This window comes from Channa argus, chromosome 12 (assembly GCF_033026475.1).
Source record: "Channa argus isolate prfri chromosome 12, Channa argus male v1.0, whole genome shotgun sequence".
Taxonomy (NCBI): Eukaryota; Metazoa; Chordata; class Actinopteri; order Anabantiformes; family Channidae; genus Channa; species Channa argus.
The window spans coordinates 9,610,942-9,626,941 of record NC_090208.1 but is presented as its reverse complement, the minus strand read 5'-3'; the positions used below and the strand labels follow the sequence as shown (position 1 = coordinate 9,626,941).

At 37.2% G+C, this 16,000-nt stretch overlaps 1 protein-coding gene across 1 annotated transcript; it reads left to right on the top strand.

Moving 5' to 3' along the window:
- The first annotated feature begins 6,587 nt into the window (after positions 1-6,587).
- Positions 6,588-9,281, top strand: LOC137137479 (programmed cell death 1 ligand 1-like). Its single transcript, XM_067523775.1, has 5 exons — positions 6,588-6,787; positions 7,135-7,318; positions 7,551-7,606; positions 7,733-8,092; positions 8,339-9,281. Coding segments are annotated over exons 2-5 (606 nt in total). The 5' UTR covers positions 6,588-6,787; positions 7,135-7,316; the 3' UTR covers positions 8,527-9,281.
- The last annotated feature ends 6,719 nt before the right edge of the window (positions 9,282-16,000 follow it).

Genomic DNA, 16,000 nt, shown 5'->3' with positions numbered 1-16,000 from the left:
CTGGCTGCGTTCAAGTGTTATTGGGAAAGAGACTGGACCACAGGTTGCTCCGGGTTGGTCACGTGATCACATTGCATGGTAGCCGCCGTAATCGGTGTGTGTGTTTGTGTGTGTGTGTGTGTGTGTGTGTGTGTGTGTGTGTGTGTGTGTGTGTGTGTGAATGAGAAGCAACATTGTAAACCGGTTTGGAGAAAAGTGCTGTATAAGCAGAGCATTTATTTGCAATTGTTGCTGTATGAAGCTCAGTGATTTCAGTAGAATCACCTGTATTTGTATTTAACAATAAACACAAAACATCACCGGTTCACATAAATGTCCAGTACTTTTACTTTAATACTTTTACTAGAGTCTAATTTTGTTTGTGCTTTTGTACTTTTACTTAAGTTCAGGTTTTGAGTATTTAACTACTACAGCTTCACTGCTTGTAAAAAACCTTGTTTGGCCATTGTGTTAAATACTCCCCTGTATTTACCTGAATCAGGTCCTGTCGATAGATAAAATTAAAATTAATATCTATACTATGCTGCATCTACCTGAAAGTGAACCAGCCCACTTGATTATCCACCACAGTGTGTTTGAACATATTTTACTGCACTAACTGATTTATGGTTGTGCATCTAAGTCCACTTGTAAAAAGAAACATTTCAATACTCGCGAGCAAAGAGTTTTGCCTGTGATTAAATATGTAAACTGTGTAAACTGTATTTACAGAAAAGCCAGAGACTGAAATGCAGCCAGTTAATCAGCAGGAAACCTGTTGTTCACCTTCATGCACCTGCTGGAGTGGAATGTATTGTACCTGGGTACAGCTGAGAAATGTCACAAAAACATGTAAGACTTGTTATTATCTCATGCAGACCCCCAACTTTAATAAATGTACACGGCAAAAATGTGAAGTAAGACATTGCTCTCTAATATAAACCAATATTTACAGCTTGTTTAAGCTCATGGACACATCACTGGTTATAATTGGTAATAAACATGAATTAACTGTGTCAATATTGTATTTGTCATAACAAATAATAATAATTAATGTCACATGTAATTTGTCACGTGTGTGTAACTGTTATCTAGGCAAAAATAATACACTTTCTTTAGCAGGCCCAACTAAATATTTCATGTTGGGGTGACCTCACCAACTTGCTCTCTATGGCTTTAGTCTAAGGTGTAAATGTACATCAATGCTTTTAAACTTCCCTCTGACTTTTCATATTAAATTGTTTCTCTGCTTCTGGCTGAAAAACTCACCCGGAGGAGTTTTTCATCATACGGAGTTCAGATGAGGTCATCTGGGGGAGCTGGGGAAAAGCAGGGTTGACCGTGATTACAGACTTCATAGTGTGAGCGACAGGATGACAAAATCTGAACTGAAGGTTCCACCAACAGATGTCATCTGGAGGCATTTTCCAGCTCCAAGTACAGAGATATTTTGATATAGGGAAGTCAGAGGGAAGTTTAATGGCATTTATGTACATGTACCAAAGTTCAAAATCAGTGAAGGCCTCCTTTAAAGCCTATATCTACTTTTTTCCTGTCACAGATAACTTGGGTCATTGTGCTCACTGCCCTGATCTCTTCTGTTTGGGGTAAGTAGGGCTGTAAAGATTTTGTCAAATCAACATGTGAAAATGATCCACTGTGACGACCCTGAACTCACGGGATAAACCGAAATAAAAACATTGCAAATGACATAGCACAGCTCTAATCAGACATAACTAGCAGAACCTTTATCTGATAATTGTAAAATGATTTGAACTTGACTTTTTTCCGTCCAAATTTGATTCACACTGATGTTTTAATTCCAGTTTCCCTCTCTCTCCTCTACAAACACAGTTACTGCGAACATGTCTACAACTGACTATCAGACAGAGGAAAACAACAATGTCACCATCACATGGGACATTCAAACCCAACTTGAAATTTCTCTCACCAATCTGATTTGTTACCAGTCAAAGCCTCCTAAGGTTTTATATCAGATGATAAACGGCATTGAGAACACGGAGTCTCAGCATCAGCGCTTTGCAGGACGCGTTCAGTTGGACAGAAGCTCTCTGAAAGAGGGACGGGTCAAAATTCATCTTTCCACAGTCACAGCTGAAGATTCTGGAAACTACTGGTGTGATCTGGCTGCTGATTATGACAAGAACGCGAAGAGATGGCGACTTTTGGCCACTGGTAAGTTGACTTAAAACTTAAGACTTTACACGTCGTAAAGATTTTTTTTGATTAACAGGAAACCCAGAAACAATCAGTGCACTACTGCAATGAGCTGCAAAACTGATTAAGATTCGTCCCACAGAATGTTTTGTCTTGAACGTGGCCCAGAACAACAATGAAGAAAACAGCAGGAAGTCTCTCGACAAACTAAACTCTGTTCTGTCAGCTGCTAAAGGTTGGTCAACAATCTAACGTCATACTGTAGAACAACATGTCACTGGGGAGGTTTTAATGCAGAATGAACACTTTTACTTTGTGCACTGTTTATGAAAACTGCTTGAATTCATGGTCATGTATCAGCATTTGTAGAAATCAGCTCAGAGACCTTTGGCCATTTGGCTTATGGCACCACCATGTGGACAAGGTGTTTGAATGTAGCACTGAGGGATCATAATCTAATATGTGTAAATAATATTTAGCAGTTTTTATGGGGAAAAAAAGCTGCAATTCTGAGTATTTTCCCATTTCCTGCATGAATTATATCATTATTCCTGTTCTTTTTCGATCATATATAAACACTGGTGTTGTCTTCATCGTCTTGCAGGTGGAAAGCACCAACCAGGACATCCTCTGCTGGTCTACGCTGGACTAACTGTAGCTCTAGTGATACTGGAGCTCTGTGCTCTGGATTAGATGTCTGATGCAATTCATCGCTAGAGACCAACGATGAAAAAGTGTGTAGAGTACGTCAGCTTATTTGTTTTCATGAATACTTTTGTGTGTTTTGTGTAAGTTAATTCTTCATCTCATGTCAATCACACAGATCGTCACCAGCATGGAGGTTATACATCAGGAACCAGACTGACAATGAAAATTAGAAATTGACCATGTGAGCTGGTCACAGCATTAACATACTGCTCCATGGTGAAAAGACCATGTGACTCATGGACAGCAGGTCGACTCTGGGATCATGGTCAAAGGTCTGGATCCAAATTGCTGGAAAGAAACAACATCATTACTGTAAAGATACTGTGAGTTATTCTCTTCTCTGTCCAGGTCAGATTCATCCTTTTCTTTTCTACAGCATCTAAACTTCCTCTTCACTACAAAAAAAGCAGCATTATCACCTGAAACACATATTTCCCAGAAGTGATTCTTAAACCAACATGACAAAAGTTCTGAATATAGTATATCCACTGACTTAAAGGGATAATTTGGTCGTCAATATGTGAAATTCATATATTCAACATAAAGTGCATCGTCAGCACCTAGAGTGAATTTTCGGAATTATTTTTAAGAAATTTGCACATATTTGATAGAATATCTTTAACATATTTATTACAGTATTGAAATATTTAGATATAAATGTATTGTCCGTCCTCCAGGCTGCTGTAAATTTTAGTTTATTTTTAAAATTGAAACATCATTTAAAATGACTTTGTATTACATCACAGCTGGTTTCACCAACCAGTGTGAACAATTTTCTACAACGTGTCAAACACATTCGACAAAGATCTGCTTAAGTTTGTTATGTAAAATGTAATGAATCCAGGAGCAGCCTGAGGAGAACACAAACACATTCAACATGTAAAGTTTAAACTTTGAATTCACATGTTGTTGTGCTGCCAAACGATAGTTTTCAAGGCAGAAACCCAGAGAACTTTGTTCCACTTAAATGTCTCATGTAAAGTAGTGATGAAAGTATTTATTCACGTTTTCTGTTTACTGTTACTGCTTTTTGTAACTAAATCCATATAAAATCTTTATGTCTGCAAAGCACTTTCAAATGTCTCACACATTTTGAGTGTGTACTGTAAATGTATTATGAGTAGGAAATGTGGTAGAAAGTGTTGGAGCATGAAAAGATTGATTTTTAGACATGTTACATACTGTGAGAATCATTTTAACTTTAGCTGTATTTACAAAGAAGATTTACACAACTATATATTTTCATATGTATAAACATGAACGAGAGACTGAGTGAATGTGATCAACCTGTAATTTTTTTATAAAGATGTTCTTTGACTAAAACACAATAAAGGGCATTAAGAAGTGTAATAGAAATTTTTCCTCTTGGAAGAATTGTAGACAGAAATCAGCGTGATGAACCATCTCAGTTTAATACATGCCGGCATGGAGAAGAACACATGGATGTTGAGTGTTGTTTCTGACTTGTATCTCTCAAACCCCTTCTATTTATACTCAAACCCAAGAAAGGAACAACCCTCACAAAACATGACTAAAGAAACCAGGTTTTTTATCAAAGTTTAATCAAAGAACAATTATAACATTTGCTTTCCATTCACATAACAATAATAGTTTCTGTGTGATGATCACAAACATCACCGAGCTTGACAGTCTATAGGAAATATGTTTAACCTGCAGCCAGCTGAGGATTATTAACAAGACGTCCAGTGAAGAGTTTCCACTAGTGATTTACCTCCAGTGTGAACAACTCTTCCCTCTCTGCCAAGAATTAGCATCGATGAAAAAGATGATAGTAAGAGGTAGAAAATAACTGCTGTCACAAAAATAACAGCGAGTGTAAATTTCAGTTTCATACATATCATTACAGTCAAATACTGTAACCATATGAGTTAAAGTGAAAGTTTTATATCGAATCTGGACCAAACAAAGAGCCGCTTCTTGTGAGCAACAACAAAAGCAGAAGTCCTACCTATAATACTTCATCACATCCTGCAGGAGGCAGCCATTATATAACTGGTAGGATAAGCTGTAAACATTAGGAACATGTTATTATGGCTGTGTTGTATTTGTCCCTTGGAAACATTTTCATTTTTATGGTAATTTTCAGCTTTTGTGTAATTGATTGTGTTTTCTGTATTTGCAGGATTTTTTTTTTCAGATTGTTGGACCTCAAATTAGTGAAATTTATTCCAAACTTCAAACCTCATCAATTTGACAGCACAGGTGTAGCATTAACAAACGCGCTGCAAAAGACAAAAACACAACCAAATTGAGAAACGCTCTGGAGGCAGCAACCAAAAAGCCGCTGTCAACCCTGACAACTATGTGCTAAAAACTCAAATAAAATCCCAGCTCATTTTCCAATTCACTGAGGGAGAGTGAAAGTACAACAAGTGTCCCAGTTGTGTCCGTCACTTTTTAATGCCCCCCTGGAACCATTGTAGACAACTGTCATAGCCACAGGGGCCACTACAAATGGACAGACATTTAGATTTGTAGGTGTATTTTCCGGTACTTTTGGAGACATTTACGTTGTGTTGTGGCTTTTTGCAGCACATTAACTAATGTTGTCAAAGTGATAAAGGTGTTTTTTAAATGTGCATGTGTTTCTTTGATTAGTGGAGTTGTGAGCTCTCGGGGCCACATCACACTATGCTACAGACAACAAACGTGTAATATTGTACATTTTTCTACCATTTTAGTAAAAGTCTTAAGAACATGTTTGACTTTGGTTTCTGATTTTTATGTATTTAGAAATAGAAATGTGTGGATTTGCTGTCAGTGTCCTTTAAGCACAGCAATGGTGCAAAATGTGAGTGTAGATTAAATGTAGGAGCAGCCTATTTATTAAACACATTATAAAGAGGAAAGTAGCATTTTTGTGTGAATACTAACTCTGTTAACTGTGAGTTGATTTAAGTTTAAAGCATAATTGTGAAATTAGTTCACAATATTTTCTCCTTTTACATTTTTATATAACTAAAGGGTAAACTAACGAATAAAAGGAAAGAAGAGTGATGAATTTTATAAAGTAAATGATCAATGTCAATAACAGCATCACATTCTTTTAGTACACTGAAGAGCATCTACAGTACTTGAGTACTACTACAGTACTACTTCAACTTGAGTAAAGAGTGTGATGTGGTAGCTCTAGAAAGTGGAGGTTGTTGTTTTGGTCTTGAATATTTTCTTTACCATCTTTCTCTCTGTTTAAGTAACAGATACTATGTCCAGTCCAGAATTTAACAGCATGTTTACAAGTAGCATCTCAAAAGCTGATTAACAAACTCTTTCAATGAGTATAACAGTGAGTATAACAGTGCAGGGTTATAACCCAGTGTCCTACACTTTCCATGTTTAGTTTTTGGATTGTTTAGTATGAAAAAGTGCAAAACTACAAAACAGCAACAAAACAGAAATATGTTTAATCATTCACTTGTTTAATGGCAACAAATATAATTGGTATCCACTGTAAAGTCCATGAGTCCACTTACATTAAAAATACTTGCATTACCACAGTGGGCTGAAGAATCCGGACAGACACAGAGGACCAAGTTGTCCCCACTGATAACTGCTGTCTTAACTCTCTGACAGTGGTGCAGAGATGTTCACTTCAAAGTGTTGTGAGTGACGCTCACCCTGCAAAATGCTGTGCACCAAACCTCTACACCATCGTAGTGTTGACAAAGAATGAGGGGGAGTGGTTACTTCGCTTGTGTGCGCGACTTGACACAGTAAGGCGAGTGGTTTCTGTCCGGTTTAACATAAGAGAATGTGTTGCTCGTTGTCGCCACTGGATCTAAACGCAGGTTTTGTATCTTTTTACCACGAGCAGAATTACAAAAACAGATGTTATATCAGCTGGATGTGAGGAGGAAAACTCCGTTACGAGCTGCCTTTGCAGAAATGCTGATTTTTAAAGGTAAGACGACATTTAGATTCGCTCTACTTCGAGCTGTGGAGTCGCTTCACACATTTGCGTTAATGTTGATAATTTACCTTCATTTATTTTGTCTGTGTGAAAAGCCTGAATCTCTGTAGTAAAGAAAAAAGTACTTTGTCAAACAGAACAACCCGTATAAACATACTTGATACTGAGCTACAAAACTGCGTCACACAGAAAGTGAAACCATAAAAACAGTAAATTTGTATGTACAAAACCATGTTGACATTACATTGGAATATACCACAAGCGCCTGTTCCTGTCATACAATTTTTAGGTTTTTTAAATTGTCTTTTAAGTTTTTTTTTTCTTTTCCTTCTTTTTAGTCCGGATGATGTAACCGTTCAATTTCTACCGGGCTTGGACTGGCACTGCATAGCTGAGGATGGGACACTTTGACGTATACGTCGGGGATTGAACCACTGACCCTGTGGTCTGTGGACGACTGTCTTACCAACTGAGCTAGAACTGCACCCTGCAACTGGAGGATGGATGTTTGACAAAGTTGATGTATATTGCACAAAAAATATGTCTTTTCGCTGTTGAACTTGTGTAGCAGTAAACTGACCCCATCTAGTGACTGAAAAAATGTCTGCAGACTAAACATTTTAAATGGTTCAGATTAATAAAAAGTTTTGTTTCTAGATTAGTTTTTTAAGTTTCTTACATTTCAGTGAATTTTTTTCTCCTGTAACTTCGATCTGATGTGTCTCTGACTCTCCTCCTCTGTCTCCTCTCACAGGATGAAGATGATCTTCAGGATCCTGCTGCTCATCAACCTGATCTCATGTGTCTCTGGTTAGTTTATATCTTCACTTTATTTTATAAAATACATTAACAGATGTTATGACTTACGTCTTTTAATCCATCAGATCAGTGACATCATCATATGCTCCTCACTTTCTGTCTCTGTGTCCTCAACAGGAACATTTGTAGTGAATGAGACAGAGACCATCTATCAGGCAGAGGAGAACCACAACATCACACTGGAGTGGACCTTCACCACCAAACCTCAGAGTTTCATCAGCTCACTTAACATCCTCTGTAGCCTGTTCCTTGATCGTGAAATCTTAGTCCTGTTTCATCTCCATGATGGTGTTGAGGTCTCAGAGTCTCAGGATCAACAGTTTTCAGGACGAGTCCAGTTTGACAAAGACGTCCTGAGAGAAGGACGAATCAGACTTCAACTGTCCAGACTCAGGACTGAGGACTCAGGACTGTACCTGTGTGAAGTGAAATCAGATGATGGCAGCAGCATCAAAGATTGGCGACTCAATGTTACTGGTAAGTAACGTCAGTGGAGCTCAGTACAATTTCTGTACTTTTGTCTTTTGAAACTAGACGTGTGGCTGCTGAGCTAGTTGTTAAGATCATATTTATAGATATTATATATGTAGCAACAGACATCATTAGATTTATGTCATGAACAAGAAGAAAGTTTTAAAGGTTGGAGAGATACATCTTTAAATAAATAGGTGTTGGGGATTATAGATCGAGAAGAAACACAGTTATTTTTTACTTGTCTTACAGCTGCTGATCAGCTCAAACCTCAGAGACCAGCTTTGAGTCCAGAACCACAGAGTTGGCGAAGGATTGGACTCTACGTTGGACTGGGACTGACAGCAGCAGCAGTTCTACTGGTCACACTCTGCTTTGCTCTGAGACGTTGTTTCACTAAATCTACTGATAAGACTGAAAATCTCTCTTCAGTGGTTTAACAGTTCCTTCACATTTAGTTAGTTGTGAGCCTGGAGCCTGTTTTTCAGAGGACGAGTGCTGTGTGACCAGAACTCATCATGAAAGAATGGATTGAATGTGTCTTTACTGATCTGAGGCTCAAAACGTGGACAGTATTACCACAGTATCACGCACAGTCAGTTCTTTTATGTGGGGGCGTCTGTATCTCAGTTGGTAACACAGTCCTCCACAGACCACAGGGTCAATGGTTCAATCCTCAGTCGGTCTATATTAAAACATCTCTGGGCAAGACACCCCCAACTGCCCCTTCCCGTCCCCAGCTGTGCAGTGCCAGTCCAAGCCCGGTAGAAATTGGGGAGGGTTGCGTCAGGAAGAGCATCACATGTAAAAAAAAAAAAAAATAAACAAATTTGCTAAATCAACATGCAGACATTGATCTGCTGTGTCCACCCTGAACTCAGGGGATATGCTAGAAAAAAAAAAACAAATTTTTTAAATAATTTCTGAAAGTATTTTATATCACTTTTCTATATCTAAAATAAATTACTGTTACCCATAAAGTTAGAACACATTTTTTTTTACCTCTTTTCATGAAATGATTGTGACAATGTGATTTATTATTGATTGATAAAGTTTGTATCTTCTCAAAACTTTATTGATCAATCTCTTCCAAACATGTCACACTGAAAATGGAAACACAATTAACCTTTGCAAAAAAAGAGGAATTTGTCTGAAAACAAAATTGTTCCAACTTTATGGGCAACATTTACATGTCTTCACTCTCTTATGTTTCATTTATTACACATTATCTCACATTTCTTCCCATAAGTTTGTCTCCACCCCCAGAGTAACACAGATAACTTTAAAAGTCCTCATTTATTTTATATCCCTTTAGTTTATTTGTCCAGACAAAGAAAATAGCATTAGCAATTTTATGTTTTATAAATTGAAAAGAGCAGTTTACTCAGTAAAAACTAACTGTGAGTCCAGAACCAGAGAGTCAGGGATGGATTGGACTCTACGTTGGACTGGGACTGACAGCAGCAGCAGTTCTACTGGTCACACTCTGCTTTGCTCGGAGTCGTTGTTTCACTAAATCTACTGATGAGACTGAAAATCTCTCTTCAGTGGTTTAACAGTTCAGTTTGTCAGAGAGCAGACTTCTCTCTGTCCCTGAATCCTTTGACCCTGTTGGTCCATGAAGCTGTTTTTCTCTGACCTCTGAGCTTTTTACCTCTGTCACTGTCTTCATGGTCAAACAAACAGGATGAGACAGAGAGGAGACAAACAACTCATCAGATCCATCATGACCAACAGGACTCTGTCTGGAGGACCCCCTTTCTATCAGAGCACCAGATCAAGATCTGAGTCCTAAAACCAAGAGACAGAATCAGAGACTCTACCATCAGTTTTAAGTGTCAAAAAATAAGCTTGGTTTAAAATATGTATTTATTTATGTTTTAAACTACACAGACCTTCATTGTTCAGCTTTTCATGTTTTGATTCTAACTTTTTTTAAAGGTTTTTGATTTTTGGATAGAAACTGTTTACTGTAATATGAATTTTACAGTGCTGTGTTGTAAATAGTCGGCACTTATGTAGCACTTTTCTACCTATTGCTCAAAGCACTTTACACTGGTTCTTATTCAACCATCACAGTCATACACACACCAATGGGGGAGATGCTATGCAGCTGGCCAACACTCACCAGAAGCAACTAAGTTGGGGTTCAGTGTCTTGCTGTGACCAGAGGAGCTGGGGATCGAACCAACAACTGCGGGACTGGTGGTCAAGCACTCCGCCACAATCATTTCAGTGAGAGACATTTCTGAATTTAACCCTTTAATAAAACAAGGTACAGTGTTGTCATTCTTAGAGAAATCAGCAGAGTTTCATTTCCAGACCTCACTAAGTTGTTACCCACATCCGTCAGCACAAAGTGACTTTTTAAGGTGAAATTTGAATTAAACCCACATTTCTACAAATGATGTTGTTAACCTTGTGTGATGTCTTCAGGCTGTACACTGATCTACATTTTCTGTGAATGATTTAGCTTGTTTCCTTGAAGTGCAATTATTTAACTTGTTTTGTTTTTATTCTAATTTGTACTTTTGTTTCTTATTTTTTACAATTGCTAATGAAGGACTTTATATAAAGTCCAAAATATTGTGTACATTCCAATAAAGTAGCTTAATTACTAAGTTTGCATTAATGATGTGTAGAATACTCATCGCTGTCACTGCATTGTAAGTTACTCTTGTTTTTATTTTAAAATGTATTTTTTTATATGCTCATGTAAGATCATTTTTAAATAAACTCTCTGCTTTTGTAATCACACCTGTCTTTTATTGTGACAGTCACATTAAGACACTGCTCATTTGGTGTCTCACGTGAAATGTGAAGGACTCTAAGAACAGCTACTGTCTGGTTTCCTCCCTTTATTCGGCTTAAAGCCGAATATCGTCCCATGAAACCCACGTCTTTTCATGGAGACATAACAAGGATCCCAGTGAGGTACTCAGTGATTATTTTATATCATTGAAATGGTCCAAAGTTAATATCAACTCTTTATACTGCTGGATGCACACAACCACCATCTGTGACATGTTTGAAACAGGAAGACTGAAGGACTGAAGGATCCAAATCATCTCCTCCCTGTGAAAACAAAGTGGTTTATTAGAGGATAAAGATTAAGATTTTATTTAAAAAGGAATTGATTGTTCACCTGAATCCTGGATTTCTTCAGGTGTAACTTCAGTTTAGAAGAGACAGTGATTTCTTTAAAAGACATAGATGAGCTCCTGTGTTTTACCAGGTTGTATTTATTCTGTGTCAGAGGCAAAAAAAAGCACTTAGAGGTTGTTTTTATTCTGATCATTTAGAAAACATGGTTGAACATGTTATCAGTATTACATGTGTCCCTTGATCTGGCAGATTAAGTTACTATACATGGAAGAAAACAACATTATAAGGTCGAACTAGTTTGTAACTTTCTGGCTTTGTTGCAGTTTGAAGCTGTAGTCGTATCTGGAAATAAAACACAGTTATCAGGATATTTTTATTTTTTGGTAAAACTCTTTCACCCTCTTTGTCGTAAAGCAATTTTCCATACATACCAAAAATCTCTATGTCAGTTTGGTTTGTGTTTCTAAACATTTACATTTTATTTGATATTCTAAACAGATTAAACACTGTTATTGTCACTGAAAAGATGTGTAACATGAGAAAAACCCAGTCTTTACTGTGGACAGCAGCATCAGTTTTCAACCTAGAGAACCAAGATTTTCATCAGTAAATAGATTAAAGGAAACTTTTGAATCAACAGCGTAAATATTGAATTTCACCTTTTATACTATGGACACAGAGAGTTGGAAACAGTGTTAACGTTTTAGTCGTTAACACTGATATAAAAGAGAAAAACCACTAGAGGAAGCTCTGGGGTGTTAGTTTGATGTGACCTGCAGTTACAGTTCAACAAGCCCATACTTTTATCATCAGGCTTATTGAAATAATAGATGAACTGTAAATGACTAATTTTGCTTTTTTTTTAAAATCTGCTTCAGGAATGTAACAATAATAAATTTTGTGAATTCTGAATATTGTTGCTGCACTACTGAAAACTGATTTTCCCACACTGATTTCCAACAATTTAACACAGTGTAAGAAACATAGTAACTATAGTTTTGCCATATCCATAATGGATATGTGTGGTACAAGTGTGAGCTTTTGTTTGTTATGGGGGTCACGTGATTTCTTTTCTGCTCTGGATGTAATACATAGAAAATACAATAAAACATGATTTTTTTTTGTGCTGGATGTAATACATAGAAATAATAAGTAAATACAATAAAAATAATATAAATTACAGATGTAATAGATTGAATACGGCTTAAAGTTTTGCCACGTGATAAATAAATATAATTTAGGTTGGATGTGTGTTCTTCAGCAGGACAGCTTTGGACAGTCAGGGTGTCCATCTGCACAGCTGGTCTCATACTGATGGTAGCTGTGGTCTTCTGTCCTGCACTGGGTGAGTATCAGTCCTCTCCAGCTTTAGTTATTACTGGTTTTAATATCATCAGAACTGAGACGACTGTTACCCCAGACTCAGCTACGATGGATTAACGAGTGAGTGGTACTGAAGCTGTTCGTCTGAAGCTTCAAGTGTCACTCGTGTTTTGGACAAAACATGATTCAGTTTGTTAGTTTAATAATATCAGGGGGAAACTTTTGGGTTATATGATACTCGTAAGTCAAATTCATGTTGGTGGGGTTATTTTGATGGTGCACTAAATATTCAGCTGGATGAGACTCGGTGGAGTTTAGCGCTGTTTAATTCTCATTATTATTCATAAATAAGAAAAATGTGATGAGAAAACAGAAGATAGATACATAGTTTACTGGTACAACAGATGAATAATATGACTGTGTGGTTACAGAAACAGGAGGAGAGAAAATAAAATGTCTTTGTTCATGAAGACAGATTTCAGGAGACTGGGTGGAATCATAAGCCTGTTTCAGACATGAACTCCAGAGAATCCAGCCTCAAACATCAGGTCAGAAGTGGCCTTTCAGACATGTAACTCACAGCAGGAGATCACAGGAGTGAGAAGAGTTTTTAATATTAACTCTGTTTATATTAAAAATGCTGAAATTATACACTGAGTTTGAAAATACTCAAACATAAAACATTTGTTCCCCACCCAACTCTACAGATTCATCTTGTTCAGCTATGCTCCATAAACTACAGGACACTAAACTCTCTGAGTTGTGAGCAGAAATCAGACGAGGCTGTTCATGACAGACAGATGCAGAAATAACTGACTGGAACTATGGTGCAGGTTGGTTTTGTCACACAGAACTTATTAGTTAGTTGTTGGTGTCTGTATGTTTGAGGAAAGATGAACTGGTAAAAAATGATGATTAGACTGATTCACTGTGTAAGAAAAACTAATTACTGAGTAGATATGAAAGAGAGTAACATTAGTGTGAAACAGTGTTTAAACCTTTACACCTGTTGTAGCTACACTGGTCCAAAGAAATACTGCCCACGCATCATACAGATGTCTTTTAAGTATTTATTTTCCGCTCTCTCTCTCTCTCCTAATTAGACACCGTGATCACCAACTCACACATGACCCATCCATCAAAATAAAAGCTTTTACAAGCCCATTCAACTTTGACCACACATTTTGTATTTCACATAAAATGTATTTACAAATACATTTTAACAGTTGTATGTAATAAAATAATTCTGAACTTATAACAGAACCATAATAATAAACATTTCAATAAACATGTCATTCAGACAGTTACACCTGTTAATGCTCTAAACCTCCTCTCATCCTTCTATAAGTCTGTCTCCTCTAACATGAAGATGATCTTCAGAATCCTGCTGCTCATCAACCTGATCTCATGTGTCTCTGGTTAGTTTATATCTTCACTTTATTTCCCAGAAACTAAATAATATATAAATAAATCCAAGTTCTCAGTTATTCTGCTCCTCACTGTGTGTCTCTGTGTCCTCATTTGTAGTGAAGGTGACACAGACGTCCTATCAGGCAGAGAAGAACCACAACATCACACTGGAGTGGACCTTCACCACTAAACCTGACACGTCCATCACCTCAGTCAACACACTCTGTAGCCTGTTTATTAATTATAAGCACTTTGTCCTGTTTTTTCTCCATGAAGGTGTTGAGGTCTCAGAGTCTCAGGATCAATGGTTTTCAGGACGAGTCCAGTTTGACAAAGACGTCCTCAGAGAAGGACGAATCAGACTTCAACTGTCCAGACTCAGGACTGAGGACTCAGGACTTTACCTGTGTGATGTGAAAACGGATGACGGTTGGGGCTCTGACACATGTCGACTCAACGTCACTGGTGAGTAGATTAATCTACTAATTTGTACTAAAAACAAACTGTAGATAAATTCTGGACCAACTGATGAACAAAACCACAGAGTCAAGCTGTGACTAAAAACAAGTGGAGGACAATTCAGGTCTCTTTACCATTATGGACACGTGGTTGTGAGACCTGAATTGTCCAATATTAATTGTCCTATAATATTCAATCTCCAGTGATGTGAATCAGAGAAAAGCAACAGAGCTTCACATTTGAGAAGCTGGAACCAGAAAAATGTTCTTGTTTGTACTTTGTCTTAATCTGAAAATGTAAAGTTTCAGATTATTCTTGTTTCAGCAGCAGTTCAAAGATTGAACTCCCTCTATAAAACATGAATGTTCTGTTTATAGTAAGAAAAGATGAATTTATGCTCAAAGTCTGATGAAAGTCAAACATTTGTACTTTACAGCAGCAGCTGATCATCCTGAGCCTCAGAGACCAAATGTGAGTCCAGAACCAGAGAGTCAGGGATGGATTGGACTCTACGTTGGACTGTGACTGACAGCAGCAGCAGTTCTACTGGTCACACTCTGCTTTGCTCTGAGTTGTTGTTTCACTAAATCTACTGATAAGACTTGAAATTCCCCTTCAGTGGTTTAACAGTTCAGTTAGTCAGAGAGCAGACTTCTCTCTGTCCCTGAATTCCCCAGATTGACTTTTAAATTATTCCTGTGAGTTTGAGTTTAAATTAAGTTATTACAGTATTATAATTAAGTGTTATTGATGTAAATAATTATACTGTTACAGATATTTGTCTTTCCCTCAGCAGATGTAAGGAAAGTGTAAAATATCTAAATACATTTCTATATTTATATCAGTCACATTCATATGAATCCTATGTTTATTTAAAAACTGGATGGGGAACTGAAGAACTTGGGGAATTAGTCAACAATAATTATAACTTTGTTATTACTAATGCATCACAACAAATATAAATACAGTTTTTGGATATGGAAAGATAAAGAAAGTTCATACACAAAGTCAACACAGCAAAATCATCTGTTGTGGATCATCAGAGCAGCACTTTGTGAACCAGACACATCAGGTGGATCAAAGTGTATTTTCCGTTAAAGATCAGTGACAGAACAGCTGCTACAACCACTGCTGCTGCTGCTGCTGCAGGTTTTGTAGCTACTGTATCTGTCAGTGACAACAAAACACTGATATGAGCCTCAGATCAGTAAATGGACATTTGAACATGAATGAACTCATTATATACAGTCACATGTGGTTTGATATTATCTGAGTGATTAAACACGTTTGTGTAAAGTGAGAGACTGTTAAATTGTCTCTATTACACCAGCCCTCCATCTTTCTCTGACACTAACTTGCTGCTGGAGGAACCTAAACACAACCATAAAATGCTGTAACACCTGTGGTCACATACACTGGACTCGCTTATTTATTTCCATCCCCAGGAAGATTAAGAGCACTGCACGCGTCACTTTGTCTTTGTTTTATTAAAAAACTTGAAAGTTAAATTGATTCAAAATTGGTGTGTTGATAATGTGCATCACTCTAAACAGGAATGTGTTGAAATGTCTTGGTAACCTCCAAAGAAAACCTTTTTATGAGCATCCAAACACAAGG

Coding starts and splice junctions, on each gene's coding strand:
- LOC137137479 (XM_067523775.1), top strand. Junction 7,607..7,732: donor CCTGATCTCATGTGTCTCTG/GTTAGTTTATAT, acceptor TGTCCTCAACAG/GAACATTTGTAGTGAATGAG. Junction 8,093..8,338: donor TTGGCGACTCAATGTTACTG/GTAAGTAACGTC, acceptor CTTGTCTTACAG/CTGCTGATCAGCTCAAACCT.